This window comes from Hyperoodon ampullatus, assembly GCF_949752795.1.
Source record: "Hyperoodon ampullatus genome assembly, chromosome: 5".
Classification (NCBI taxonomy): Eukaryota; Metazoa; Chordata; class Mammalia; order Artiodactyla; family Ziphiidae; genus Hyperoodon; species Hyperoodon ampullatus.
In genome coordinates this window covers 34,019,012-34,044,074 of record NC_136918.1, presented here as the reverse complement: position 1 = coordinate 34,044,074, position 25,063 = coordinate 34,019,012, and the positions used below count along the sequence as shown (strand labels likewise).

The 25,063-nt window shown below is 35.6% G+C and overlaps 1 protein-coding gene across 1 annotated transcript in view; it reads left to right on the top strand.

Moving 5' to 3' along the window:
• Window positions 1–25,063, top strand: part of OSBPL11 (oxysterol binding protein like 11) — a gene marked incomplete at both ends in the record, with an annotated part of 96,942 nt that overhangs the window by 46,556 nt on the left and 25,323 nt on the right. Inside the window, 5 exons of the mRNA XM_079704913.1 lie at window positions 2,201–2,346; window positions 7,978–8,118; window positions 11,203–11,701; window positions 14,790–14,976; window positions 22,062–22,244. Of these exons, the coding sequence (XP_079561039.1) occupies window positions 2,201–2,346; window positions 7,978–8,118; window positions 11,203–11,701; window positions 14,790–14,976; window positions 22,062–22,244 (1,156 nt within the window). The remainder of the gene's footprint in view (window positions 1–2,200; window positions 2,347–7,977; window positions 8,119–11,202; window positions 11,702–14,789; window positions 14,977–22,061; window positions 22,245–25,063) is intronic.

The window sequence follows — 25,063 nt, the reverse complement described above, 5'->3', positions numbered from 1 at the left end:
TGAATGGACTAATACTTCTGGTAGAAAAAAAGTCTGGGAAAGGCACAGAAAAGCTAAGAAAACCTATTAGTTCAGGAGTGGGAGGTAGGGGAGAAGGCATTCCAAAGAGAAAAGCCTAAATTGTGCACTGTGAGCATGGACTGTTGTCTTAGAGGAATTCTAAATAGTCCAATATAAATTTTCTCTTGTTATAAAGCACTCATTATAAAAAATTTAGAAACTACCATGCAATTGAAAGAAAAATCATATGTTATCTTACCAAGCAGAAGTTGCCCCCGTGAATATATTAGTACATTCCCCACCAGGCTTTTCTTTTTTTCTTTTTAATTTTTGTTTTACCTCATGGTTGTTTGAAGATGAGTGTTTGTAAAATAGATAACCAACAAGGATATATTGTATAGCACAGGGAATTATAGCTATTATCTTATAATAACTCTTAATGGAGTATAAGCTATAAAAATACTGAATCACTATGCTGTACACCTGAAACTAATATAATATTGTAAATCAACTATACTTCAGTTAAAAAAATAAATACTTGATTAATTAAATACTATGTAATTTTAAAAATTCTTAGAATTTCATTTGTGTAGTTTAAATTAATAGTCTTATTTTTTAAATGATTGCTTTGTGATTAATGAAGCATGCCCAATATAAATTTGTATTTTTTTAATTAAAAATGTGAAACACACTGTAAACTTTATAGAAGTGTTTAAAGTAAAAGGTATTCTCCCATATCACTATTTTTTGGAGCACAGATTTGTGGGTATTTGAGGGAATTAACTAATATTGGTATTTCTCACCATAAATTGCCATATTTTCCAAATTAAGTAGGTAGAAATTTATTCTTGTCAGTTGAGAATGAAGATAAAACTGTGAAGAAAAAAAACTGAATTACCTTCCCACTCAAATTTTGAAATGATCCAACAAATGAAATCTGAATAAAAATTAGTGTTTAGTCCCATGAGGTCTTAATGTATATTATACAAAGGCACAGCAGTAATTATTGATGTAGAAGGGTCCTGAGACCAAATGATTGGTTTGATTAAGAGTTTTGTTATGGTTTATCAGTTGAGTGATCTCTTAAAACAGATCTCTTAAGTCTAGTGTTTGTGTGCATTTTATTTCGAGAAGTAAGGAAATCTAGATATTGATATTAAAAACAGACATTTCAAGGTAGGAACAAAGTGGTTTCATTTCTTTGGAATTTTGAAAGAGACCCCATGAACTTATCCAGGGCATTCCCCTAATTATGAATCCCCCCGCCAGTGCCAAGTGAAACTGAACTGAGTGGCAAGGCAAGATGCTCTGGTAGCCTGATAGGTACTTTGTAATTTATTCCTCTACTCAAGTCTGGGGTTTTGTTATAGACTAAGTAAATTCCATACTCCTTTTAATTTCTGCTGTGGTAGTCTGAGCATCCCTTAATGTAGCACTATATAACCAAGTTTCTGTGAAACCTAGATCAGCCTCTGAAATCAAATGGAACATTTTCCATTATTGATTAGGCATAGAATCCACTTTGTTAAACTAGTTGAGGGTAATAAGAGACATTGAGTCATTAATTGAGAAGATGACAGGTCTCTAAATGTGACCACTATCTTTCACTAGGTCAACTATTATTTATTCAGTAGGAGAGCCTTTCAGTTTAAAAGTATATGGAGCTTTTTTATATGATTGGAAAAAACATAATGGACATGTATTTGCAATTCGTAAATTAGATCAAGGGGTTATCTTGATTAGTTAGAAAATTGCTACTGAGAATAAGGTTCAACCCCAAATTGAAGCAGATTTTATTGTTTCACAGTCCCAGGTTCCTCCTGTAATTGTGACTTCTTTAGCCTAACTGCATACTTCTTATCACTAGAGGGACAGGGTTCATGCAGAAAGGCCAGCAAATCAACTGTTAGGGTAGGAATACACTTTATGATTCATAGATTTGCATAAGAAGTGAGTTTAGTCCTATTCAGGGTTGATTCATTTAAATGGTATCTGATTTCAAGTTGCAGGTTGCTGTGTTTTAAAATACCCAATCATGATGCTCATGCTAATGAGATACAAGTCACTGTCTTGCAGAGTCTCTTAACAGGTTAAATTGCTTTTAGTCTTGTAGACTCAAAATTGTTTAATAAAATCCACATTTGCTGAACTTTCCAGATTATGAGCAAGTTTCAGCGAAAGTTTTCTCTTACTTCATCAGGAACGACAATCGAGTGGTTAGAACCAAAGATACCTTTATCAAACCACTATAAAAATGGAGCTGACCAACCCTTTGCAACTGAGCAGAGTAAGCCAGTGGCAGTCCCAGAAGAGCAGTGCGTTGCAGAATCTGGACTATTAGCAAGGGTAAGGTAATATGAACATAGAGTTTTGGAGTAAAAATTAGGAATCACTGAAAAGCATCTTTTTATTGTCAGGACATGCAAATCAACATAATGAGAGCATACTCTAGACGTTGTTCTACTTTGAACTGCACTGGCTTTGGAAGGGGTCTATTGTGTAAAACTTGTACATAGTTTTCCAGGTTAAATTATGTGGCCTTTTTAGTTTTCGTTTACTTTTGCTTCATATAAATGTATTTTAAAAATGAAATTTGCATGTTTTTCTTTTTCTGGAAAATCGCTTTTCTAATAGAAAATTATTTGCATGATATTTATCTCTTACATTTCTTAATTTATCATTATTTGCTAGGTGTTTACTATTAAGTTCATAAGTTTAAAAGTTTAACATTAAGGTTTTGTTGATAGTAAGCACTTCACCAAACCAATTTTTAAAAGTGTTAGTCTACTTAAACTAGCACACAGTCTTAGGGTTTAATATTTTTATAAAGTAATATTAATTCCACGTTTCTCAGAAACTAAAGTGTTTTCTTCTATTCATAGTTCCACCATTGTAACAAATCATACTGTTTTTTTGCCTTTTGAGTTTACATCTGTTATATTTATGGTTATCATAATTACATAGATAGTTTTGTTTTAAGCTCTTTTTACTTGCTACTTCTCATAAGTATTCTTATATGTTATTCTGGCCTATATAATAAAAGTTTTTAGGTTGAAGTAGGCTATTGAATGTCTAGGTTGTTTGTTATTTTTTGTTCTTATAAATAATGCTATATCATTTTGTCTACTGCTTTATTTTTTTTTCTCCCCTTTATTTGGATTATTTCTTTAGGTTATATTCCCAACTAGAATTACTGAGTCAAGAGTAATGCACGGTTTATGGTTATTTATATAACAGCAAATTATTTCTTAAGAGAAACATATGACACAGGTACTTCCAAAGCTGGCAAAGGTCTTGACTCAGTGAGGCAGACAGTGGCAGTAGGGTGGGTGGGGGAGAAGAAAGAAAAAAAATCCTTTTTTTCCTATAGCTTTTTGACTAATTCATCTGTGGAGTCAAGAAGTTAGTAAGTATTCATTAAGTTAGCTAATATGTGACAAGTCCAACATTAAGAGTTAGAGGAGACACAAAAATAGAAGACAGTTCTTTCACTGAAGAGACTTAAAATCTATTTAGAGTCACAACACCTATATACTGAAACAATGAGATGATAACATAAAGCAGTATTTTTTATTTTTTTTTCATCTTAATAGATATCACTTAGATTCTTGGGATATGGGCATTCAGGGAAAGAAGAGGGGTATATGAGTAGAGTGGATGAGGAATGCTTTGGAGAGAAAGTGGAATTGAAATTGGGCTTTGAAAGGAGACAAGGTTTGAAAAGAAGAATAGTAGTACGGGAATCTCAAGATGGGGGAGTAACACAAGCAGGGATGCTAAAGCATGTGTACTTATTGCAGAAAAGGCTTGCCTGATGATTTTGAACCCAGGTCCTATCATTTACTAACATGTGGGCCAATTGATTAACCATGCTTAGCTTCCTCATCTGTAAAGCAGGGGTAGTAATACCTTATAAGATTGTTATTTAGATAAAATAAATTTAGCAGAGTACCTGGTTTATGGAAAATGACCCCAGGGTTGTTGGATTTTACAAATCCAGATGACCATTCATGTTGCATGCTATGTGGAATGATAATCCCCTGAGCACTGCTCCATAGAATACAGTGTAAATTGTGCCCCCAAGGAACATAAAACTCATGGAAAAGAATTTAGTCTTAATGTGATACATAATGAAATTATGAGCATGGGGAGGGATGCGATATGTTTAAAAAGATTGGTATATGATATGACTTGGAATTAAAGTGTGGATAGAAGGCTATGGAAGTAGAAATGAAGACAAATGAATAGGTAATGTGCATTTCAAATGAAAAATCAATTGAGCTTGTGATTGACTGGATATAGGGTTGGATCAAAGATGACTCCAAGTTTTTGAGACTAAATGATTAAAATTGTGCCATTCGCAAAGCTAGCAAAATTAGGAAGAAAGAGCTTTTTGAAAGAAAAGGTTTAGTATAGTTTATGAACATGTTGAATTTTATTTGAGAAGAGGACATATGATTGTTAATGTATATGAAAAGCAACTGGAAATGATGTAACCAAAGCTTTGGAAAGAGATCAGGACTAGAGATATAATTTACAAGTGAAAAGTTATAAACTATAGGTCATATACTCCAACATTTTCATACTTCTAAATGAGAATACAAAGCATGTTGGAGGTCAGGATAGAGGCATATGTTAGAGATGGGGCACAGAGGTGGGGAGGAGAGGATCGTTGAATTTCCAAATCTTTTGAAATGTTGAGTAGACCAAGTGTATGACCTAGTGCAAATAGAAACAAATAAGTGCATAGATTTTTTTTTAATTACAAAAGACATTAGACCCCACTCAAGCATACCAGAAAAGACTTGAATTTTTCAAAAATTTCACATATGCCTTCTTTGGAATATGAGTGTCAATGCAAGCTCGAAACATACATTACAGTAGTGGAAATTTTGCTGTCAAGTGATAGAGGAGGTAAACCTCAGTGAGGCTAGAATGAAGCCCACAGTTCCTTAGTGTCCAAGTCAGAAATCAGGAAGACAAAAAAATGGGATTAGTATGAGTTTTGTGGAATATTGGGGTTTCCCTCTGCCATGCAATCTCCAAATAGTATGAATTCCTAGAAATTCAACAGGCCTTGCCACTGTATTTGCTAACCATTCTGGGTTTTTAGGGATTTTATATGTTTGAGCATGTTTATTTGAATTTTTGTAATGCTTTTTTTTTTTAACCTTAAGCTTTCCGTATTTTTTTAAATTTTATTTATTTTTGGCTGCATTGGGTCTTCATTGCTGCACGCGGGCTTTCTATAGTTGTGGCGAGCGGGGGCTACTCTTTGTTGTGGTGCACGAGCTTCTCATTGTGGTGGCTTCTTTTGTTGCGGAGCACAGGCTCTAGGAGCGGGCTTCAGTAGTTGTGGCTTGCGGGCTCTAGAGCGCAGGCTCAGTAGTTGTGGCACACAGGCTTAGTTGCTCCGCGGCATGTGGGATCTTCCCAGACCAGGGCTCGAACCCCTGTTCCCTGCATTGGCAGGTGGATTCTTAACCACTGCGCCACCAGAGAAGCCCTAACCTTAAGCTTTTCTTTAAGAAAGGCATGACAATCTCTAAGAAGGGCCATTGCAAAAAGAAAAGAGAGCTTCCAAATTCTTCCATTCACATCATGCTTTAGAATCAGTATTTAATCATGAATAGAATTCCTTTTTTTTCTATTTTAGTAAGTGGTTTGACTATTTTTATAAAAACAACAAAAACTGTATTCTTTTAGTTTTCCTACCAGATTTTTTTTTAACATCTTTATTGGAGTATAATTGCTTTACAATGGTGTGTTAGTTTCTGCTTTATAACAAAGTGAATCAGCTATATGTATACATACATCCCCATACCAGATTATATTTTATCTCTTTAGTTTAATATTATTTTCATTAGAGGAAACCACAAAGTAAACTTTGTGTATAACTTTGTGTATAATAATGTTTAAGGCTGTATTTGCATTATTAATCTGTCCTAGGTTCTGACCTCAAATGTAATAGTACCTTTCAGAAGGTTGGAGAACATTATTTAATTAAGATCTGTTAGTTTTCTTCCCCCTCAACATTTCTCAAATGAAAAATTGTTATATTTGGAATTCACGTATAGAAAGAGGGATGATCGAGTTTTCCCCTGTTTCATAATGAGTAAACATTCACTGGTATACTTAAACTATATTGTGCAACTGACTTAGCGTAGAAAACAGGAAGTAGTTCCTGATAGACTTACTAGCCATTGAAAAGGGGAATTGAGAAACTTGCCTTTGGGATCTTTCCTCAAGGTCATAAAAACAAATAATTCTGATATACACAATTGTTGTGTTTGGTCTCTGAAGAAATGAACTAGACCATTAATTGATTTATCAGAATTTGAGCTAGTAAAGATTTCTTTGTTCCAAGGAGAGAGAAGAAAAAGGAGAAAAACAAAGGCAAAAGAATAACCAGAAACCCATTATTCTTTAACTGTGTCACCAAGTTTTGTATTTTGTTTTTAATATCTTGAGAACATTAAGTTCTTGATTTTATGCCTGATTAGGATTCGTTTTCTTTGCCTAGCTACATAGAACAGATGGGCTTCTTGTTTGATAGGATTTGATTATGGGACGAGAAAGTTAAAAGCAGAGACTATTAGCAGAATCATTTCCTTTTTAAAATCCTCCTAACTTAAAATTTAATACAATACCAAAGATAATGTACTCATGAACGCTGTCTTGCACAAAGGTAATGAAAAGAAGTACCACTGAGAGAGATGGGACACCATCCCCATATAAACATGGAAAGTGACATCTGATAAGATTATAGAATCTTGGGATTTGAAACTTTTATTTGTTGCTTAAATAGAAATAAGAAATTAGGTTTCTCTTAACCAGTTATTTGGAGCGAAGACCCTATTGAGATGAGAGTAAACAGTTTTGGTTTTTCAAGGGGTTGTTTTATTGATTGAAGAACTATGCAGAGAACATTTTGTGGCATTAAGGCTGCATAAGCGGGCTTCCTTGGTGGCGCAGTGGTTGAGAGTCCGCCTGCCGATGCAGGGGACATGGGTTCGTGCCCCAGTCCGGGAAGATCCCACATGCCGCAGAGCGGCTGGGCCTGTGAGCCATGGCCTCTGAGCCTGTGCGTCCGGAGCCTGTGCTCCGCAGCGGGAGAGGCCACAACAGAGAGAGGCCTATGTACCGCAAAAAAAAAAAAAAGAAAAAAAAAGAAAAGTGCATGAACAACTACAAGTTTTCTATACCTGCACCTAGAATTCTCTTCATCCCCAAAGTTTCTTCCTGACAACTCCAAGGATGTGTGAATATCTAAATATAGATTACAGAAGTTAGACTTGACATGTATAGTCACTTTAAAATTTTACTTTTATAGTGTTAGCTTAATAATAGGGCAAATATTTAATCCTCAAAACATCTTAAATTATAGGTAGTGGTAGGGTCCCCTGGCAGGTGGTCAAAGCCTGCAAAGCCTAAGTTTCAGGTGAGACATTTTCACTCTGAAAAATCCTGTTTTCCCAAAATATGTGTGTTTTATGTGTGATACTTATGACAAAACCACAATATGTTCAATGTCAGTGATAATGGGTTCATTGAAGGAAATCTATTCCATGGCCAAGTGATGGAAGTTGTATTTTCAGAAAGATTTTTGTCTGTTCTCAGATTCATTTAGGCCCAATATAAATGTCTTCATCTGATGTTTATATTTTTATTCTTTTTTTTTAACATCTTTATTGGAGTATAATTGCTTTACAATGGTGTGTTAGTTTCTGCTTTATAACAAAGTGAATCAGTCATACGTATACATATGTTACCATATCTCTTCCCTCTTGCGTCTCCCTCCCTCCACCCTCCCTATCCCACCCCTCTAGGTGGTCACAAAGCACCGAGCTGATCCCCCTGTGCTATGCGGCTGCTTCCCACTAGCTATCTATTTTACGTTTGGTAGTGTATACATGTCCATGCCACTCTCTCAATAAGCACTAGTAACAGTAGACTTTTGCTTTATTTTGCATCAAGGAACCTGAAGAAATAAATACAGATGATGAGGTGGAGGATACTTGTGACAACAAGGAGGATGACCTGGGAGCTGTTGAAGAGCAACGCAGTGTTATCCTACATCTCTTGTCACAGCTCAAGCTGGGCATGGACTTAACAAGAGTAAGTAATGGGATAAACAGTCTAAGGAGATCATTAGATTAGGACTATACCTATGATTGTTAATGTTGTCAGGGCTTTTTAATCTTTATGAGTTGGTTTCTTAGTTGCTTGATCAGCATTTATTTTCGTAAAAAATGTGATAGGTTTTTTGTGCAACATTAAGTCACATGGCAAATAAAGACCTATAGTCTTGTTTCTGTACAAAATAAAAGGGGTCCATTGGGATACACAATTGGAAAATCTAAAGAAAAGGATATAATCCCACAAAACCATTAAAGTCATTGATACTTCTACTTTATTCTTACTTCCCATTTTGGATAGTGCATTTTGGGTATTAATCTATAACAGAGATCAGCAAACATTTTCTGTAAAGTACCAGATAATAGATATTTTTAGCTATGTGGACATAGATCTCTGTTGGAACTATACTTGACTCTTGAACAATGTAGGTGTTAGGAGCGCCAACCCCCCATGTAGTTGAAAATCCACATATAATTTTTGACTCCCCCAAAACTTAACTACTAATAATCTATTGTTGACTGGAAGCCTTACCAATAACATAAACACTCAATTAACACAAATTTTGTTTCTATGTATATGTATTACTAGTATATACTAGACATCAAAAATGAAAAGATAATGTGAAAAAAATTTATATTTATTTACAGATATAATGATTCATGCATTGATAATGAAGAAGCAGCAATATGATTGCTTTATGGTAGCCTAGTGTAATCAGCTTCATGGTAGCCTAGTCTATACACTAATGAATGAATTGTTATAAAATTTTTATGACATACAGTATTGCAGTCATATTCGTGAAGCAATATTGGAAACATTGTTACATTTTTTTTAAAAACCCACATACCTGTGATAATACACAGTTTTTCTCTCATTGTGAGAGAGGTACGGTACTTTAATGTAATTCTTTGAGAGCGAGGTTATAAAACAGCAAGAAAATGAGGTTATAAAACAGTAAGAGAACTAACATATTATTCATTTTATATTACATATTACTCACCTTAAGCCTGTGTAAGAATAGACTATCCAATACAAGTCTTGCACATGATGTTCTACATGTATATTTTTGTATGTTTATTGGAAAAAATCCATGTATAAGTGGACCTGCAGTTCAAACCCATATTGTTTAAGGATCAGCAGTACTCAGCTCAGCCTTTGTAGTGTGAAAGCAGCCGTAGATAATATGTTGGATGGGCATGGATGTATTTCAGCAAAAGTTTATTTACACAAACAGGATGCCAGATTTGGCCCAAAGACCCTAGTTTGCAAACCCCTGGTCTACAGCCTTGCTACTTTAAAAGTGTGGCCTGAATTAATTTGATAGTGAGAGTCCTTTCACTATATATGTGTATATCAAATCACTACAGTGTACACTTTAAATATCTTACAGTTTTATTTGTCAATTATGCCGTAATAAAACTGAAAGAAGAAAAAAAGTGTGGTCTGAAGATCAGTAGCATCGCCATCACCTGAGAACTTGTTAGAAACGCATAATTTCAGCTCCCAATCTCAAAGTTAGAGAACCAGCATCTTCATTTCAGTAATATGTATATATACATTAAAGTTTGAGAAGCACTGATCTATAGCTTTTAATTTTAGGCCCATCTTCTCCATTCCCAGTTTATCTAATTAGTGTGCCTTAATTTGTTTTAACAATTAATCCATGACATTGATTTAAAAAGCCAGTAAGGTTCAAAACCTATGTATGTCAAACATTTACTACTGTGGAATTACATACTTTGAGTTACTATTGACACTACTTTGCATTCGTGTGGGATTTCAAAATTGACTTCACGAGGTATATTTCAAATTGAGGTTTTTGAAGGTAGTGGAAGTGTAAATTAAAAGGTTGTTTGATTCCAGTGAGTTACTCACCTGAAAATGCAACTTAAATATAGAAAGCATTTTACCTTTAGCATTCACTTTGAAGCATTTCAAAATCAAGAACACATTTCTTTCTTTACTTAGACATGTAGTAATTATAGGAGGGTTTTTAAGTAAATTGATTGAATTAATAGCCTACTGAGAAGCAGACATTTTAGGAATAAAGAAACCCATTTAAACATTCATCTTTCTTCTAACCTTAGTATTCAACTGGGTATCATTTTTATTCTAGAAATATTTTTTATATTAGTGGTTCAGAAAAGACTATTAGTTGTAAAATAGGTTAAAATGAGCAGTCAGGTAAGGAGTTTATTTGGTTATTATGGTATTTGCTGTCCCTTAGTAGATTTAGGTTTGTAAGGCATAAGAACAGTGTTGGGGTTTATGAGGCATAAGAACATTTGAAAAGAATCTTCTGTGATAGTAATCCAGATGGTAAAGTCTCTCTTGACATGAATAATGAATTTAATATCATTTCCCCACATTTGTGCATTGTTAATTGAAGAAATACATATGTATTGTATTTATATATAAAATCATTAGCATTAACTGATCACAAATTATGAACAGCCATATAACATTTAAAAGAATGGTACTTTTTGAGCAACATTAAAGAACCTGGTGACTAAACTGCAGTCACATATATACCTCCTGTCTAACAATGACACTGATACAACAGATGTTTATCAAGCCCCTCTTATATTCCAGACACTGTGCTAGGTGCTGGGGCTACAGCAACCAAGAAGGTAACCATGGTCCTGGCTTGCATGTTGTGAATAAGTAATAGCCATTTTCCCCATTATTTTGTTCTTTTTAAAGCAATATTATAGGGACTTCCCTGGTGATGCAGTGGTTAAGAATCCCCCTGTTAATGCAGGGGACACAGGTTTGATCCCTGCTCCAGGAAGATCCCACATGCCACGGAGCAACAAAGCCCGTGTGCCGCATCTACTGAGCCTGCGCTCTAGAGCCTGTGAGCCACAACTGCTGAGCCCACGAGCCACAACTACTGAAGCCCGCATGCCTAGAGTCCTTGCTCTGCCACAAGAGAAGCCACTGCAATGAGAAGCCTGTGCACCGCAACAAAGAGTAGCCCCTCAATTCTCTGAAGATACTAGTTACTGTTTTTTTATATTGCTCTCTCTGGTTGATTTGCTGTTGTTGTTGTTGTTGTTTTAGGTGGTGCTGCCTACATTTATCCTAGAGAAGCGTTCCCTGTTGGAAATGTATGCAGACTTTATGTCTCATCCAGACCTGTTTATAGCCATCTCTGATGGAGCTACAGCTGAGGACAGAATGATTCGTTTTGTTGAATACTACCTTACCTCATTTCATGAAGGCCGTAAGGGAGCCATTGCTAAGAAACCGTACAATCCTATCATTGGAGAAACGTTTCACTGTTCCTGGAGGATGCCAAAACACGATGTAGCATCCAGTGTCATTAGCAGCTCTTCCACCCAGGCTGTCACAAATCATGCTCCTTCATCAGAGGAAGCTTTGAGCCAGGTGGGATCAGACTGTTACACAGTCAGATTTGTTGCTGAGCAGGTTTCCCATCATCCTCCAGTCTCAGGATTTTATGCAGAATGTGCAGAGAGGAAGATGTGTGTAAATGCGCACGTCTGGACTAAGAGCAAATTCTTAGGCATGTCGATAGGTGTGACAATGGTTGGGGAAGGTAAGTAGAAAAATTATTCTCCAATTTTTAATATCAAACTATAACCTTAAATTTGGGGAAGCTAGAGAAATATTAGTTATAAATTTGAACTGCTATGTGTACTACTTTTTTTCCCAATTCCTAGTATGTTTCAGAATACTGGTGGTGGGGGGAGGGGGTATATCTGTCAACAAATATAAATTCTTTTTTTTAACTTTTTTTTCTGATTTTAAATGTAAATTATTTTTATTATAGAAAATTTAGAAAACTTAAAAAAGTATCAAGGAGAAAATACAAGTATCTCTAATCCTTTCATCCAGAGATAGATAAATTTAGCTAGTATTCTGTATTTTTTCTATGTGTGTATGTTCATACTTTTAGTTTTATAAAATTAGGATTCTCTCTATGTAGTTTTTTGCACTGAATATTCATTTTCCCAAGTTATTGATAATGCTTTAAAACATGTTTTTGTTATTATAAACAGCACTCAAGAAATATTTTCTAGGTAAATCTATATCTACATCTTTTGTATTTCATAGGAGATATTCATAGAATATTTTAAAATATATTGCCAAACTTTATATCTACTCCAGCAAATGATTATGAAAAAACAATGTAAGGAAATACAATATTTTTTGGCTAAGAATAGAAAAAACAAATTAACAACAACAAAAATATCTCCACAGAAATCATTGCAGAGTTAATGAAAATATAATGGTCTGCCATTTTAATGTTAAGGAACACTCTCATGCATAGGAAAATTTCTTCTAAATATAAACTTACAGTATAAGCATGGCATAATTAAGCTTATGACCCTAACATTTTGAAATTGTGTTATTTTAGCCTTGAAGAAAATATATTATCCCCTTTTTAAGCTTTCCTCATCTTTAACTCCTGTTGTGCTGTGAGTCTTACCAATTTTCAAATGTTTCAAACTAATCAAAACTTTTATGACATAGAAGATATTTTATTAGTTAAAAAAAAAAAGTTTGCTATCTCTAGTTATAAGCTGCATCACATTAACCCTAGGCTCTTCACAAATCAGTTTACTTACTTTAGAGATGAAAAAACTGAAGCCTAGAGGTGATGGGATGTGTCCAGGATCATAGAAGTTAAGGCATAGTCGGAATTAGCCCCTCATTCTTTGACACACTCTCCCCGAGGACAGTTACTCTTACCAGTTCATGAAGCAGAGAGTATCTGGTGATAGTATCCTCTCCCACTCCAAGAAAGGAAATACCTCAAGAAATGAGGAAAAGCATTAATATCTTAACCATGCATTGAGAAGGATGTATATGATAGTTATTTTTTGATTTGCTAGTTATATATTCATGGATTTGCCTTTTTAAAATTAAATTGCTATTGACACTCTCAACAGAAAGTAAATTAAATCAGAGAATGGAACTTCTGACAGTTTATTTTGCTTCTATCAGCAGCCATGTTTTTATTGAAAAGTAGGGGAAAATTCTGTTTAATTATCTGATAAATGAGATTTTAGAATACTTTGAATCTCAGTTATCCTAACTAGTCTTATTTTCCCATTCAATAGAAACTGATTATATATTTCTTAGACGTTAAATTCCATAGTGAATATTACTTATGTTAACTACATTCCGAGAAATCAAAGATCATGAACCTAGTTTATAAGGCCAAATGTTTTTAGAAAAGTATGTGATATCCTTTCCAACTTAGAATTAATCAACAGTTATTATTAAATACTTGAAATATAACCAAGTATGTTATGTATGTCTTCTCGCAGCTCCCATTATATATAAATATATCACATACAGAGCCATGTTCCCTTTCAAATGGCTCAATATTAATTGTTGCCCATTGTGAAAACTGTTAAGGGCAATACAAATTAATAGTTGGCGTTGCTTTATGTAAAGTAGACTACTTTAGAATCTCAGTCTGTCTATTTGTTTATCCTAAAAATAGACTATATTAAAATATTTATCATAATTTTTGCCCTTATTTGTGAACATTAAGAACACAGTAGTTAACGAGCATTCATTAAGACAGACATGCCAGGGCTTCCCTGGTGGCGCAGTGGTTGAGAGTCTGCCTGCCGATGCAGGGGACACGGGTTCATGCCCCGGTCCGGGAGGATCCCACATGCCGCAGAGCGGCTGGGCCCGTGAGCCATGGCAGCTGAGCCTGCGTGTCCGGAGCCTGTGCTCCGCAACGGGAGGGGCCACAACAGTGAGAGGCCCGCGTACCGCAAAAAGAAAAGAAAAAAAAAGAGAGAGACATGCCATCATAGTTCAGACTAGTAGTACACATCCAGTTCGGTATTTGTTTTTATGGTGAACTAGGTAATAAGCTTAGGTTAGTAATGTAGCTCAAGTCTCCTTAATGTCTCTTAATTATCTAGTATAGATGGATTATTCATTTATATAATTCCCCTTTTTTTTGTAATTCCCTTTTTTATATGTTTTTTAAAGCCATCTTTATAGCATCACTTAATATGGAACAAGCCCCATTAGAATAATATTTGTTTGAAAACTACCACTTCTAACTCTTGTAGCTTCACCTTAAATACTTCAGAATTTGGCAAACAAAATTATTATGAAGACCTTAATTTATATCATAACATTACTTTTTTTCTTTCTTAATACGCACAGAATAGAATGAAGAACACTTTCTCCTCCCTCTTGCCCCCCATCATACCATCTGAGATTAAGGTCTATGACTCTATAATGTTAGGTATTTAGTTATTCCAAAAACTGCTTAAGTTATTAGTACTAACTAATGATCAGATCTTATGATGATACAGTATAGCATGGACTTAAATTCTGACTTAAGGTTTTAGTTTACTTTTAGGAGCATTAGAGAGAACTCTTAAACAGTTTCCACGGCAACATTTTCTGGTCCCATGAACCCCAAAGGGATAATAAAGTCATAATGAAAGTAACCTCGATTCACTATTACCAGGAATTGTTGTCAAATGCAATTGTAAATGAAGCCAATTTCATCCAAAGCTAAAAGAAAATTAAGCAAAATTATGATGTTCATTTACCAGGCAGCAGAAAAACTTAATATGGATTTTTCATAGTTGTCTTTTTTTTTTTTTTTAAGATATTAACCACTTTTATGTTTTCACATTCAGGAGTCCTCAGTCTACTAGAGCATGGAGAAGAATATACGTTTTCTCTACCATGTGCATATGCCCGGTCAATTTTAACTGTTCCTTGGGTAGAACTGGGTGGCAAAGTCAGTGTCAACTGTGCAAAAACTGGGTATTCAGCCAGCATCACTTTTCATACTAAGCCATTTTATGGTGGCAAACTGCACCGGTAAGAATATTTTAGTGATACCTGGCTCTTATTCTATCAGTTTGATCTTGTATTATAACTCCTTATTCTTTTTCTGCTTTGTTTTATGTGAAATGGGATTGGATTTTTATTCATGTTTATTTTTTGTTTAATATATTTGATCTTTGAAGGCATTCTGGAAATCACGATCTGGTTTTAAGATAGTGACAGATCTATCTTCTCTTGTAAACTAGAACTCCTAACAAATGGATATGTAGCTTCTGGCCCAATTTCTGCCTTTAAAGGGATTCAGACTTGGATCCAGACCTCAGTAGAGGTAGTATCGCTACAAGTTAGGATGAAAATACATCTAATCATAAAAAATAGTTCAAGAAGCACAATATGGAAGCCAATATCTTAGGCACCAGTATTGAATGTAGCTTTGTTCTAATTCCATCTAGGAATCGGCCAGTTATTATATCCCTTTCGTGGCTTGTTGGTCTTTTCAGCACTCGTCCAGATCACCCAACTACATGAAGATAAGTTTTCTAATAGGATCCTCAAAAGGATACTGACTCTTTCCTTAAGCTTTTGGTGTCTATTCTGTCTGTCCTGAAGTAAGAATAGTTTTCTTTTTCTACAAAGCTTTTATTGAAGAATAACATACATACAAAAGTATAGAAGCTGATTTGGGGCCATTTCAAATAGTGCTGCTAGAACATTGTGAATGTATGTATGAATTTCTGTTTGGTAGATACCTAGGAGTGGAATTGCTGGGCTGTAGGGAATGAAACTTTAACTTTATTACTGCCAAACAGTTTTCTTACATGGTTATACCAAAATGCACTCTCTTCAGTCACGTATGAGACTTTCAGTGCATATAGCTATTTTACTTCTTCACCGGACAACTGGTACTCAACAATCTTAGAAGTGGAAAGAAAGATTTATTGGCTCCCAGGCATTGAATGGGCCTTAAAAAACACAGATTTCAAAAACACTGAAGCAGAGAATTAAAAATAAAATTACAGATCACCCAAACAGAATCACTGGAGATTGTCAGAATAGTTCGCCTTTTATCCTTAGAGAAGGTTTTAATATGGTTCACACTTCGTTATATGTGCTTCTACTTACTCCTCTCACCATAGTGATCACAGGATTCAAACTTTACAGTTAGAAGGGACTTTAGAAGTCACTACACCAACATTTGCTAGGTGTCTAAATCCTTTTGCATCATACCCGATAACTGATTTGTTCATTGTGTTGGTACATTATTATTAGTACAGAACTCATAATGCATGAGGCAGCCTATTCCATTTTCAGACTCCCCTTATTTATATGAAGTTAAAGTTGAAATCTATATCCCTGTAACATTCCTGCATTGGTGAAACCATTCTTGAAAGTATATAATTGAGTCAAATGCTTAGGGGACACAACTACAGTGATAAATTTTCCAAGTCCAGCACTTTTTATTGACAATGATATTGATGAATTTCTTTTCTTTTTTTTAATTGAAGTATATTTGATTTACAATATTGTGTTTCAGGTATATAGCATAGTAATTCAGTATTTTTGCAGATTATATTCCATTATAGGTTATTACAAGATAATGGGTATAATTCCCTGTGCTATATAATATATCTTTGTTGCTTACCTATTTTATATGTAGTATCAACAGTTTGTTAATCCCATACCCCTAATTTGCCCCTCCCCCCCTTCCTTCTCCCTTTTGTTAACTACAAGTTTGTTTTCTATATCTGTGAGTCTTGTTTCTGTTTTACATATACATTCATTTGTATTATTTCTTAGGTTCCACATATACGTGATATCATATAGTATTTGTCTTTCTCTATCTGACTTACTTCACTAAGCATAATATTCTCTAGGTCCATCCATGTTGTTGCAAATGACAATATTTCATTCTTTTTTATGGCTGAGTAATATTCTGTTTTTTAAGATATATATCACATCTTTTTTTTTTAATATATATATATATATATATTTATTTATTTATCTATTTGGCTGCTCCGGGTCTTAGTTGCGGCATGTGGGATCTTTGTTGCGGCATGCAGACTCTTAGTTGTGGCATGCAGACTCTTAGTTGTGTCATGCAAACTCTTAGTTGCAGCATGCATGTGGGATCTAGTTCCCCGACCAGGGATCAAACCCTGGCCCCCTGCATTGGGAGTGTGGAGTCTTACCCACTGGGCCACCAGGGAAGTCCACGACTGTGGACTTTTTTGAAATCATTATTATTCATCATAAGGTTCCTCTCCTCTGTGAACTTTCTTGGGTTGATTAAGAGATAAAATCCCTTTTAAGGATTTCCCATATTTATTCTATCCATATGCATTATCACATGTTAAGCCATGAGTGGGAACTTTCCCATATTTATTATGATTCAGTGGGTTCCTTTCCATTATTAAATCTCTGCTACCAAGAAGGAAATAAGAGGCTGTTAAAGGCTTTCCCACATACGTTCATTTGTTTTCTACACATGAATTTTCTGATAGTTTTCAGTTAACACCTATTTCGTATCTAGTACACATAATGTTACCTCACTTGCATGTTCAGAATTTTCTTCAAATTTTGTAACAGTTCAACTATATGATAGCTATTCTGATTAATTTTTAAGTCTTGATTATGTTTCAAACGTCCCTTTATAAAAACTCAGATTAGGGCTTCCCTGGTGGCGCAGTGGTTGAGAGTCCGCCTGCCGATGCAGGAGACACGGGTTCGTGCCCCGGTCCGGGAGGATCCCACATGCCGCGGAGCGGCTGGGCCCGTGAGCCATGGCTGCTGGGCCTGCGCGTCCGGAGCCTGTGCTCCGCAGCGGAAAAGGCCACAACAGTGAGAGGCCCGCGTACCGCAAAAAAAAAAAAAAAAACAACAAAAACTCAGATTATAGTTTTGAGCTCAGGTTAATTTTTTTGTCAAATGCAGAATATGCAAACATTTGTCCTGAACCAGTGCTTTATCTTGCCTTAAATTATAATAATAAATATAAGCTATAATTTATCATATTGCCAGGACTACCTTAATTTAGAGAATCAAAATTCATCCCCCAAATCTTACCGTTGCCATGACATTTAGATGGTTCCTTGCTGCAAATATCCTGCATAGAAATTTTCTCTTGGTTTTCATACTTTGACTCTTTTAAGACTCCTAATAATTTTAGATAGATATCCTTGGTTTGTTAGTGATCAGTCATTATATTTGCCATCTTATTTCTTTGAATTTCTTATTTAAATTGGCTTCTTTTCTCCCTTCATACTTTTTTACCTATCCACAAAGCCACAAGTATTGGATCTTTTTGTTACTCGGAAGTATACTTTTGGTTGACTCCAAAGCTTCCTCATTTTTTCCACTCTGATTTCCCTTAAGACCAATGGTTTTACCTAATTTCTCGTTTAAAAAATTCGTATTTGGGGCTTCCCTGGTGGCGCAGGGTTTGAGAGTCCGCCTGCCAATGCAGGGGACACAGGTTTGTGCCCCGGTCCGGGAAGATCCCACATGCCGCAGAGTGGCTAGGCCCGTGAGCCATGGCTGCTGAGCCTGGGCGTCCGGAGCCTGTGCTGCGCAACGGGAGAGGCCACAACAGTGAGAGGCCCGCATACCGCAAAAAAAAAAAAACACACAAAGATTCATATTTGAAACAGACTTCTCTATTTTGATATCTTTTCTTCTTCAATTTTATAGAATATTTTAACTAAGACTCTTTTTCATGTCTTTATTAATAACCATGCCTCCCTCCTCAGACATAGCCTAGTTTTTCTACTGCTGTCTGCAATCAGGCAGACACAGTATCTGCTGTCTGCATTTGATATAAATATATTATCTTCCACTTGTCTTTCCTTACTCCCTCATTTTCCACAACTCTCTCTGATGGAGCCAAACAGGCCTACTTAACTATTCCTCATGCCCTTGTCCATCTCCTGATCCCATTTTCCACACTCACTTTAGGATGGTGGTTTTTTAAATATATGTAGCAGTATAATGGCATTAAGATTTATGTTAACTAACTGCTAAGTGGCATACTTTTCTGCACACTGAAGATATAGAAAAGTAAAAAGACAATCTCTGCCTAAGGTTTTAGTCTAATATTAGAATGCAGGACCCTATCTTTGGAGAGCATTTATAAGGCTTTTAGGAAAAACTCATGTATAATAGACAATTAAAAATAAAGTCTGTTATTATAGTCACCATAGTGATGGAAAAGGACAATAATGCTGTGAACCTGGGATTAGGTAATTATTGTACCCGAAAATACTCTTCTGCTAAAGTAAAAAGAGCAACATGATGCTCAACATACTTCTTATTGTCTGATAAAGGACACCTATCACTTCTTCAGGAGAGACAAACTACTTTCCTGGTATTAAATTTTGAAGGGATTTGTATCAAGTATTCTTATGTAGTAGCATTGAGTAACATAATAGGACAATGTCATCTTTAGTTCTGCATAAGATGTAATTCCCTTCATGCGGTATTTCTTACATATACATCAATAAAACCCAAAGCTGAAGTCTTAACTTTCAATCTTTAAATAAAATTTTTCTATATGAAGCCAAGTTAATATATCCAATGATTTTCTGGTATTCTAAATAGCTATAGAGACAGGGTCTAGATAGTCTAAAAAGTCAACTTGGGGACTTCCCTGGTGGTCCAGTGGATAGACTCCACGCTCCCAATGCAGGGGGCCCAGGTTCGATCCCTGCTCAGGGAACTAGATCCTGCATGTCTAAACGAAGATCCTGCCCGCGGCAACAAAGATCCTGCGTGCTGCAACTAAGACTTATTTTGCGCAGCCAAATAAATAAGTAAATATGAAAAAAAAAAGTCAACTTGATGTCGTTCTTAGAAAGTGAGACAGTAAATGCCTTAGCAGTTATCAGTTATCCTCACTTTAGAGATGAGTAGGATGACAACTTAAAATTTAACTCTTTGGTAAGTATTTTAAAGGCAGCGTATTCCATATCATTATTTGATACAAGACCTAGATTTATATGCTTTAGATATTTAGATATTCATTTACATATTGTCTGTGATTGCTTTCCTGCTGCAGTGAGAGAGTCAAGTTGTGACAGAGACAGCCTGGCCCACGAATCCTAAGATATTTACTTTCTGGTCCTTTATAGAAGTTCACTAACCCTGCATTAGACTGTTAAGAAGAATTGTTTTAAGCAAAATGAGGCGAGGCCCCTCTTCCTCCTTATGCTCCTTTTGCAAGTTCCTCATGGCCTGCCTCTAGCATGTGCAATTCTTGTTCCCTGCCCCAGTTCTTGTCACAATGCTCTTGCTGTGTAGCTGCACTAAGCAGCAAAGACCCCGTGTAACCCAGCACGCATGAACAGGGACCTAGGGCTTGTTACTTTTTAAGTGGAAAGGCTTGTGAAGGAGATAATGATAACTTGAGAGATTGTGGCAGTAAAAGAAAGATCCAATGAGAAACGGATTATTATTTCTCAGTTTGCAGAATATAGTTCTGGGTATATGTGGTTGGAAGATGGAAGAGGTAAGTGTTCAGTGTCATCTCTTCATATCATGTTTGGCTACAGATAAATTTTCAAGGAAGGCAACAATGTTGGCAAGTGGGATCAGAGAGGAAACATGGATGTCACAAAAAACATTCAGTCCGGCAAAAACCCTTAGCAGTGTAGTTATTTAAGTTCAAACGCTTTGAGGTATAACCTAGAGTTCCCACTCCTGCTGTAATCAAGCAGACTTGTAGTCATGGTGTTCTTTGTGTCCAATGAGCTACAATTATGCCTAACGTTTAATTTTGGATGTTTGGTCTGCTCTTAGATTCCAAACCCTCGTACACCTTGATCTCTAAGATCTGGCTCATTTGCTTATTGGCTCCTACACCTCTGCCTTGAGCTCTGAATTTGTAGACCATTCACTTCTCCTGCTTAAAAACTATGGACTCCCTAAATTCAACTACAACCTTCTGGTTCCCAGGCCCTTAGCTTATATCTGGCAAACGCTACTTATGGTTCCTGAGCTGTCGCCTGAACCTGGGCTTTGGTTCTTTGGATTCCGCCCCCCAGCTTTTTTTAATATTCATTCATTCATTTATATTTTGGCTGAGCCTGGTTTTAGTTGCGGCATGCGGACTTCTTAGTTGAAGCATGCATGTGGGATCTAGTTCCCTGACCAAGTATCGAACCTGGGTCCCCTGCATTGAAAGTGTGGAGTCTTACCCACTGGACTACCAGGGAAGTCCTTGGATTCTCTTTTGAATCCACATAAACCATAATCCCTGGCACACTGGCCAGAACCTAACATTTGCCCGCTATTCTTTTAGTTCTGAACCTCTGTCGAATCTGACCCTGTTGTTGTTTGTGTCCGACAGTGAACATAAAGTACTTCATTAAAAATAATTAGACCTGTTTCTATTCCAGCCTTCATTTGAGCTGCATCCTGTCTGTCTGTTGATAATCCAGCCAGATAACTCATTAAACTTTCAACAACATTAGTGCTTGAGTTCTCTGAGTTTTGTGTAGATAGTGATAATTTTTGTATACCAGTGCTCTTTTTGTCAAGAGAATTAACAAATGTTTAATGTATCTTTTATTTTTTTCTACCTCTTACTGATTTGTCTGGTTTCTATATTTAATTTAAAATTAAGCTTATGTGGTTTTATATAGAATCTGTATATCCAGAATTTAAAATATAGGGACTCTAAACTTTTAAATAGGACTAGTTTGAAAAAAAGTTGAATAGGCTGTAGTGTTGTAACATTTTTATACTGTAATAAAAAAGAAATGTTAATATTTTTCATATTCCTAGTTTTAATATTATAATGGCTGTTTGTAGCAAGCATTTAAAATACCACACTTTGTGATCATTTATGGTAACTAAGTCTCCAGTTTGATTCCTAGTATTCTTTCTCAAATTAAATTGATGTTATTTGAAAAAATTATCTAGGAAACTATCAGGGATTTACAAAGATTTTGTAACTGACAAATTGACTTGTAATTGTAACTGACTTTGGCGCTGACAAATTGAAGTGATCTGTGTAACTAATTTAAACAGAATTCACAAAGTACATTCTGGGTTTCAGAATTCCTAAGAAATAAGCAATATTACTTACTAGAGCATATCTTTTTTTGTTTTCTGCCTGCTTCTAGGGTTACAGGTGAAGTAAAGCACAACATCACCAACACTGTTGTATGCAGAGTACAAGGGGAATGGAATAGTGTTCTTGAGTTCACTTACAGCAATGGAGAGACAAAGTACGTGGACTTGACTAAATTGGCAGTGACGAAGAAAAGAGTAAGACCTCTGGAGAAGCAGGACCCATTTGAATCCAGGTATGTCATCCTTGCATCCATCCAGGAAAGAGTCAGAAACTCTGGATCCTAATCTAAGCCTTTTCACTAACTTCCAGCCCTGGGCAAGTCACTTCACTGCTTTGCATCAGCTTCCTCATCTATAAATTGAAAGTATTGGTCTGATCTGATGCTCTTAAACCCTGTACCAGCTATGACATTATGTGATACATAGTCACATTTTAGTAAAAATAAAACATTAACTGGGCAAAAATATTAACATTTAGTAGTCAAAGGATTACTATCCTTATAGTAATAAAGGATATATAAAAACTCTTCCAAATTATTAACAAAAAGATCGGTACCCCAGTAGAAAAATGGGCAAAGACACAAAGAGGTAGTTCACAAAAATAGAAAAAAAAAAATGCCCACTAAGAAAATGAAAAATTGTTTAGTGTAATTAGAATTCAAAGAAATATAAATTAAACAATAAGACAAATTCATTTTTTAAAATGGTATCTCTTTTGGAAAAAGTATGAGCGAATAGACATTTTCATATTGCTGGTTAGAGAGGTAAACTGCTACAGCCTTCCTAGAGGGTATTTTGGCAATATATGTCATAGGCCTTTAAAAGTAAATGAAGTAGATCTATATGTGTTAACAAGGTAGTCTCCAAGATATATTGGCAGTGGTTGCTTCCAGAGAGGAATACTGGGGTCTGGGATAAGAAAGAGACTTACTCTTCACAGAATGCCCTTTTGTACTGTTTAAATTTTATATCATGTGGAAGTATTACTGTATCAAATACAAGGAAGCATTAAACATCTTAAGATCACATAAATGAAGCCAAACAATTTATAAGTAGATGTGTAAAGGGATTTAATACCTTTTAACCAAAAACTCAGGTTCGGTCAAAAAATAAAACAGCAATGATTGAAAAAAATTCTTCTATGGGTGTATTTAGGATTTATTTAGGAGAGTTTGTCAAGGTTTGGTATGTGGACCCCTGGGGCCCTTGGGACCTGTACAGGGGGTCTGCAAGTTGAAAAAACTTTCATAATACTGCTAAGATATTATTCGCCTTTTTCTCTCTGTTTGCACATGCATTGGTGATACAAAAGCAATGGTGGGTAGCACTGCTGGGCCTTAGCACCAATCAAGCAGTGGCACCAAACTGTACAAGTAGTCATGGTATTCCTCACTGCCATGCAATTTTTTTCTTTTCAGCCTTGCAATTTTTTTAAATACCATTTTCTTTTTAAAATGTGCTTGAAAAGCAGTACAGATTATGAGTTTTATTAAATCTGGAACATTGATTACCTGTCTTTTTTAATATTCTGCATGACAAATTTGGAGTATACATAAAGCACTTGTGTTAGATAATAAAGAAGTACAGTGGTTATCTGGAGGAAGAGCACTTGTTCAGTTGTTTGAGTTACAAGCAAATTACCCTTTCTTGAAACACTATTTTTACTTAAATGATTGACAGACAAACTAAGGCTGTTCTAATTTTAATGTTGGGCAGACATTTTCCTTATAAATGAATGATGTGAACATGGCACTTCAAGGAAAACAATTGGCAGTATTTTTTTTTTTAAGATGTTGGGGGTAGGAGTTTATTAATTAATTTATTTAATTTTGCTGTGTTGCGTCTTTCGTTTCTGTGTGAGTGCTTTCTCTAGTTGTGGCAAGCGGAGGCCACTCTTCATTGCAGTGCATGAGCCTCTCACTATCGCGGCCTCTCTTGTTGCGGAGCACAGGCTCCAGACGCGCAGGCTCAGTAGTTGTGGCTCACGGGCCTAGTTGCTCCGCGGCATGTGGGATCCTCCCAGACCAGGGCTCGAACCCGTGTCCCCTGCATTAGCAGATTCTCAACCACTGCGCCACCAGGGAAGCCCGGCAGTAGTTTTTGCTAATAATAAAATTTAAATGGAAACAACGTAAGTGCCCATTCACAGATAAATGGATAAGGAAGTTGTGAGGTATATATTTTATATATATATATATATATATATAAATATATATAATGGAATATTATTCAGTCCTTAAAAAGATGAAAATCCTGCCATTTGTGGTAACATGGATGGATGCTTTATGTGAAGTCAAGTCTCAGAGAAAGAACAAATACTGTATGATCTCATTTACATATGGAATCCAAGGGAAAAATAAAAAACACTGCACTGTTGATGGGAATATAAATTGGTGCAGCTGCTATGGAAAATAGTATGGAGGTTCCTCAAAAAACTATGTACTCCCATGTTCACTGCAGCATTATTTATAATAGCCAAGATATGGAAACAACCTAAGTGTCCATAAATGGATTAATGAATAAAGGAAATGTCATATACACACACACACACACACACACACACACACACAAAACACACAATGGAATATTACTCAGCCATAAAAAAGAATGAAATCTTGCCATTTGAGACAACATGGATGGACCTTGAGAGCATTATGCCAAGTGAATTAAGTCAGACAGATAAAGACAAATACTGTATGATCTCACTTATATGTGGAATCTTAAAAAAACAAAAACAAAAACCAAACAGCTCATAGATACAGAGAACAGAGATTGGTATATTGCTGAAATGCCAGAGGTGGGCAGCTGGGGAGTGGGTGAAATGAATGAAGTAGGTCAAAAGGTGCAGACTTCCAGTTTTAAAATAAATGTCATGGGGATGTAATATACAACATGGTGGCTATAGTTAATACTGTATTGCATAATTGAAAGTTGCTAAGAGAGTAGTTCTTAAAATTCCTCATCACAAGAAAAAAATTTTTTTGGTAATTATGTACGGTGATGGATGTTGACTAGTCTTATTGTGATGAACATTTCACAGTAATACAAATAT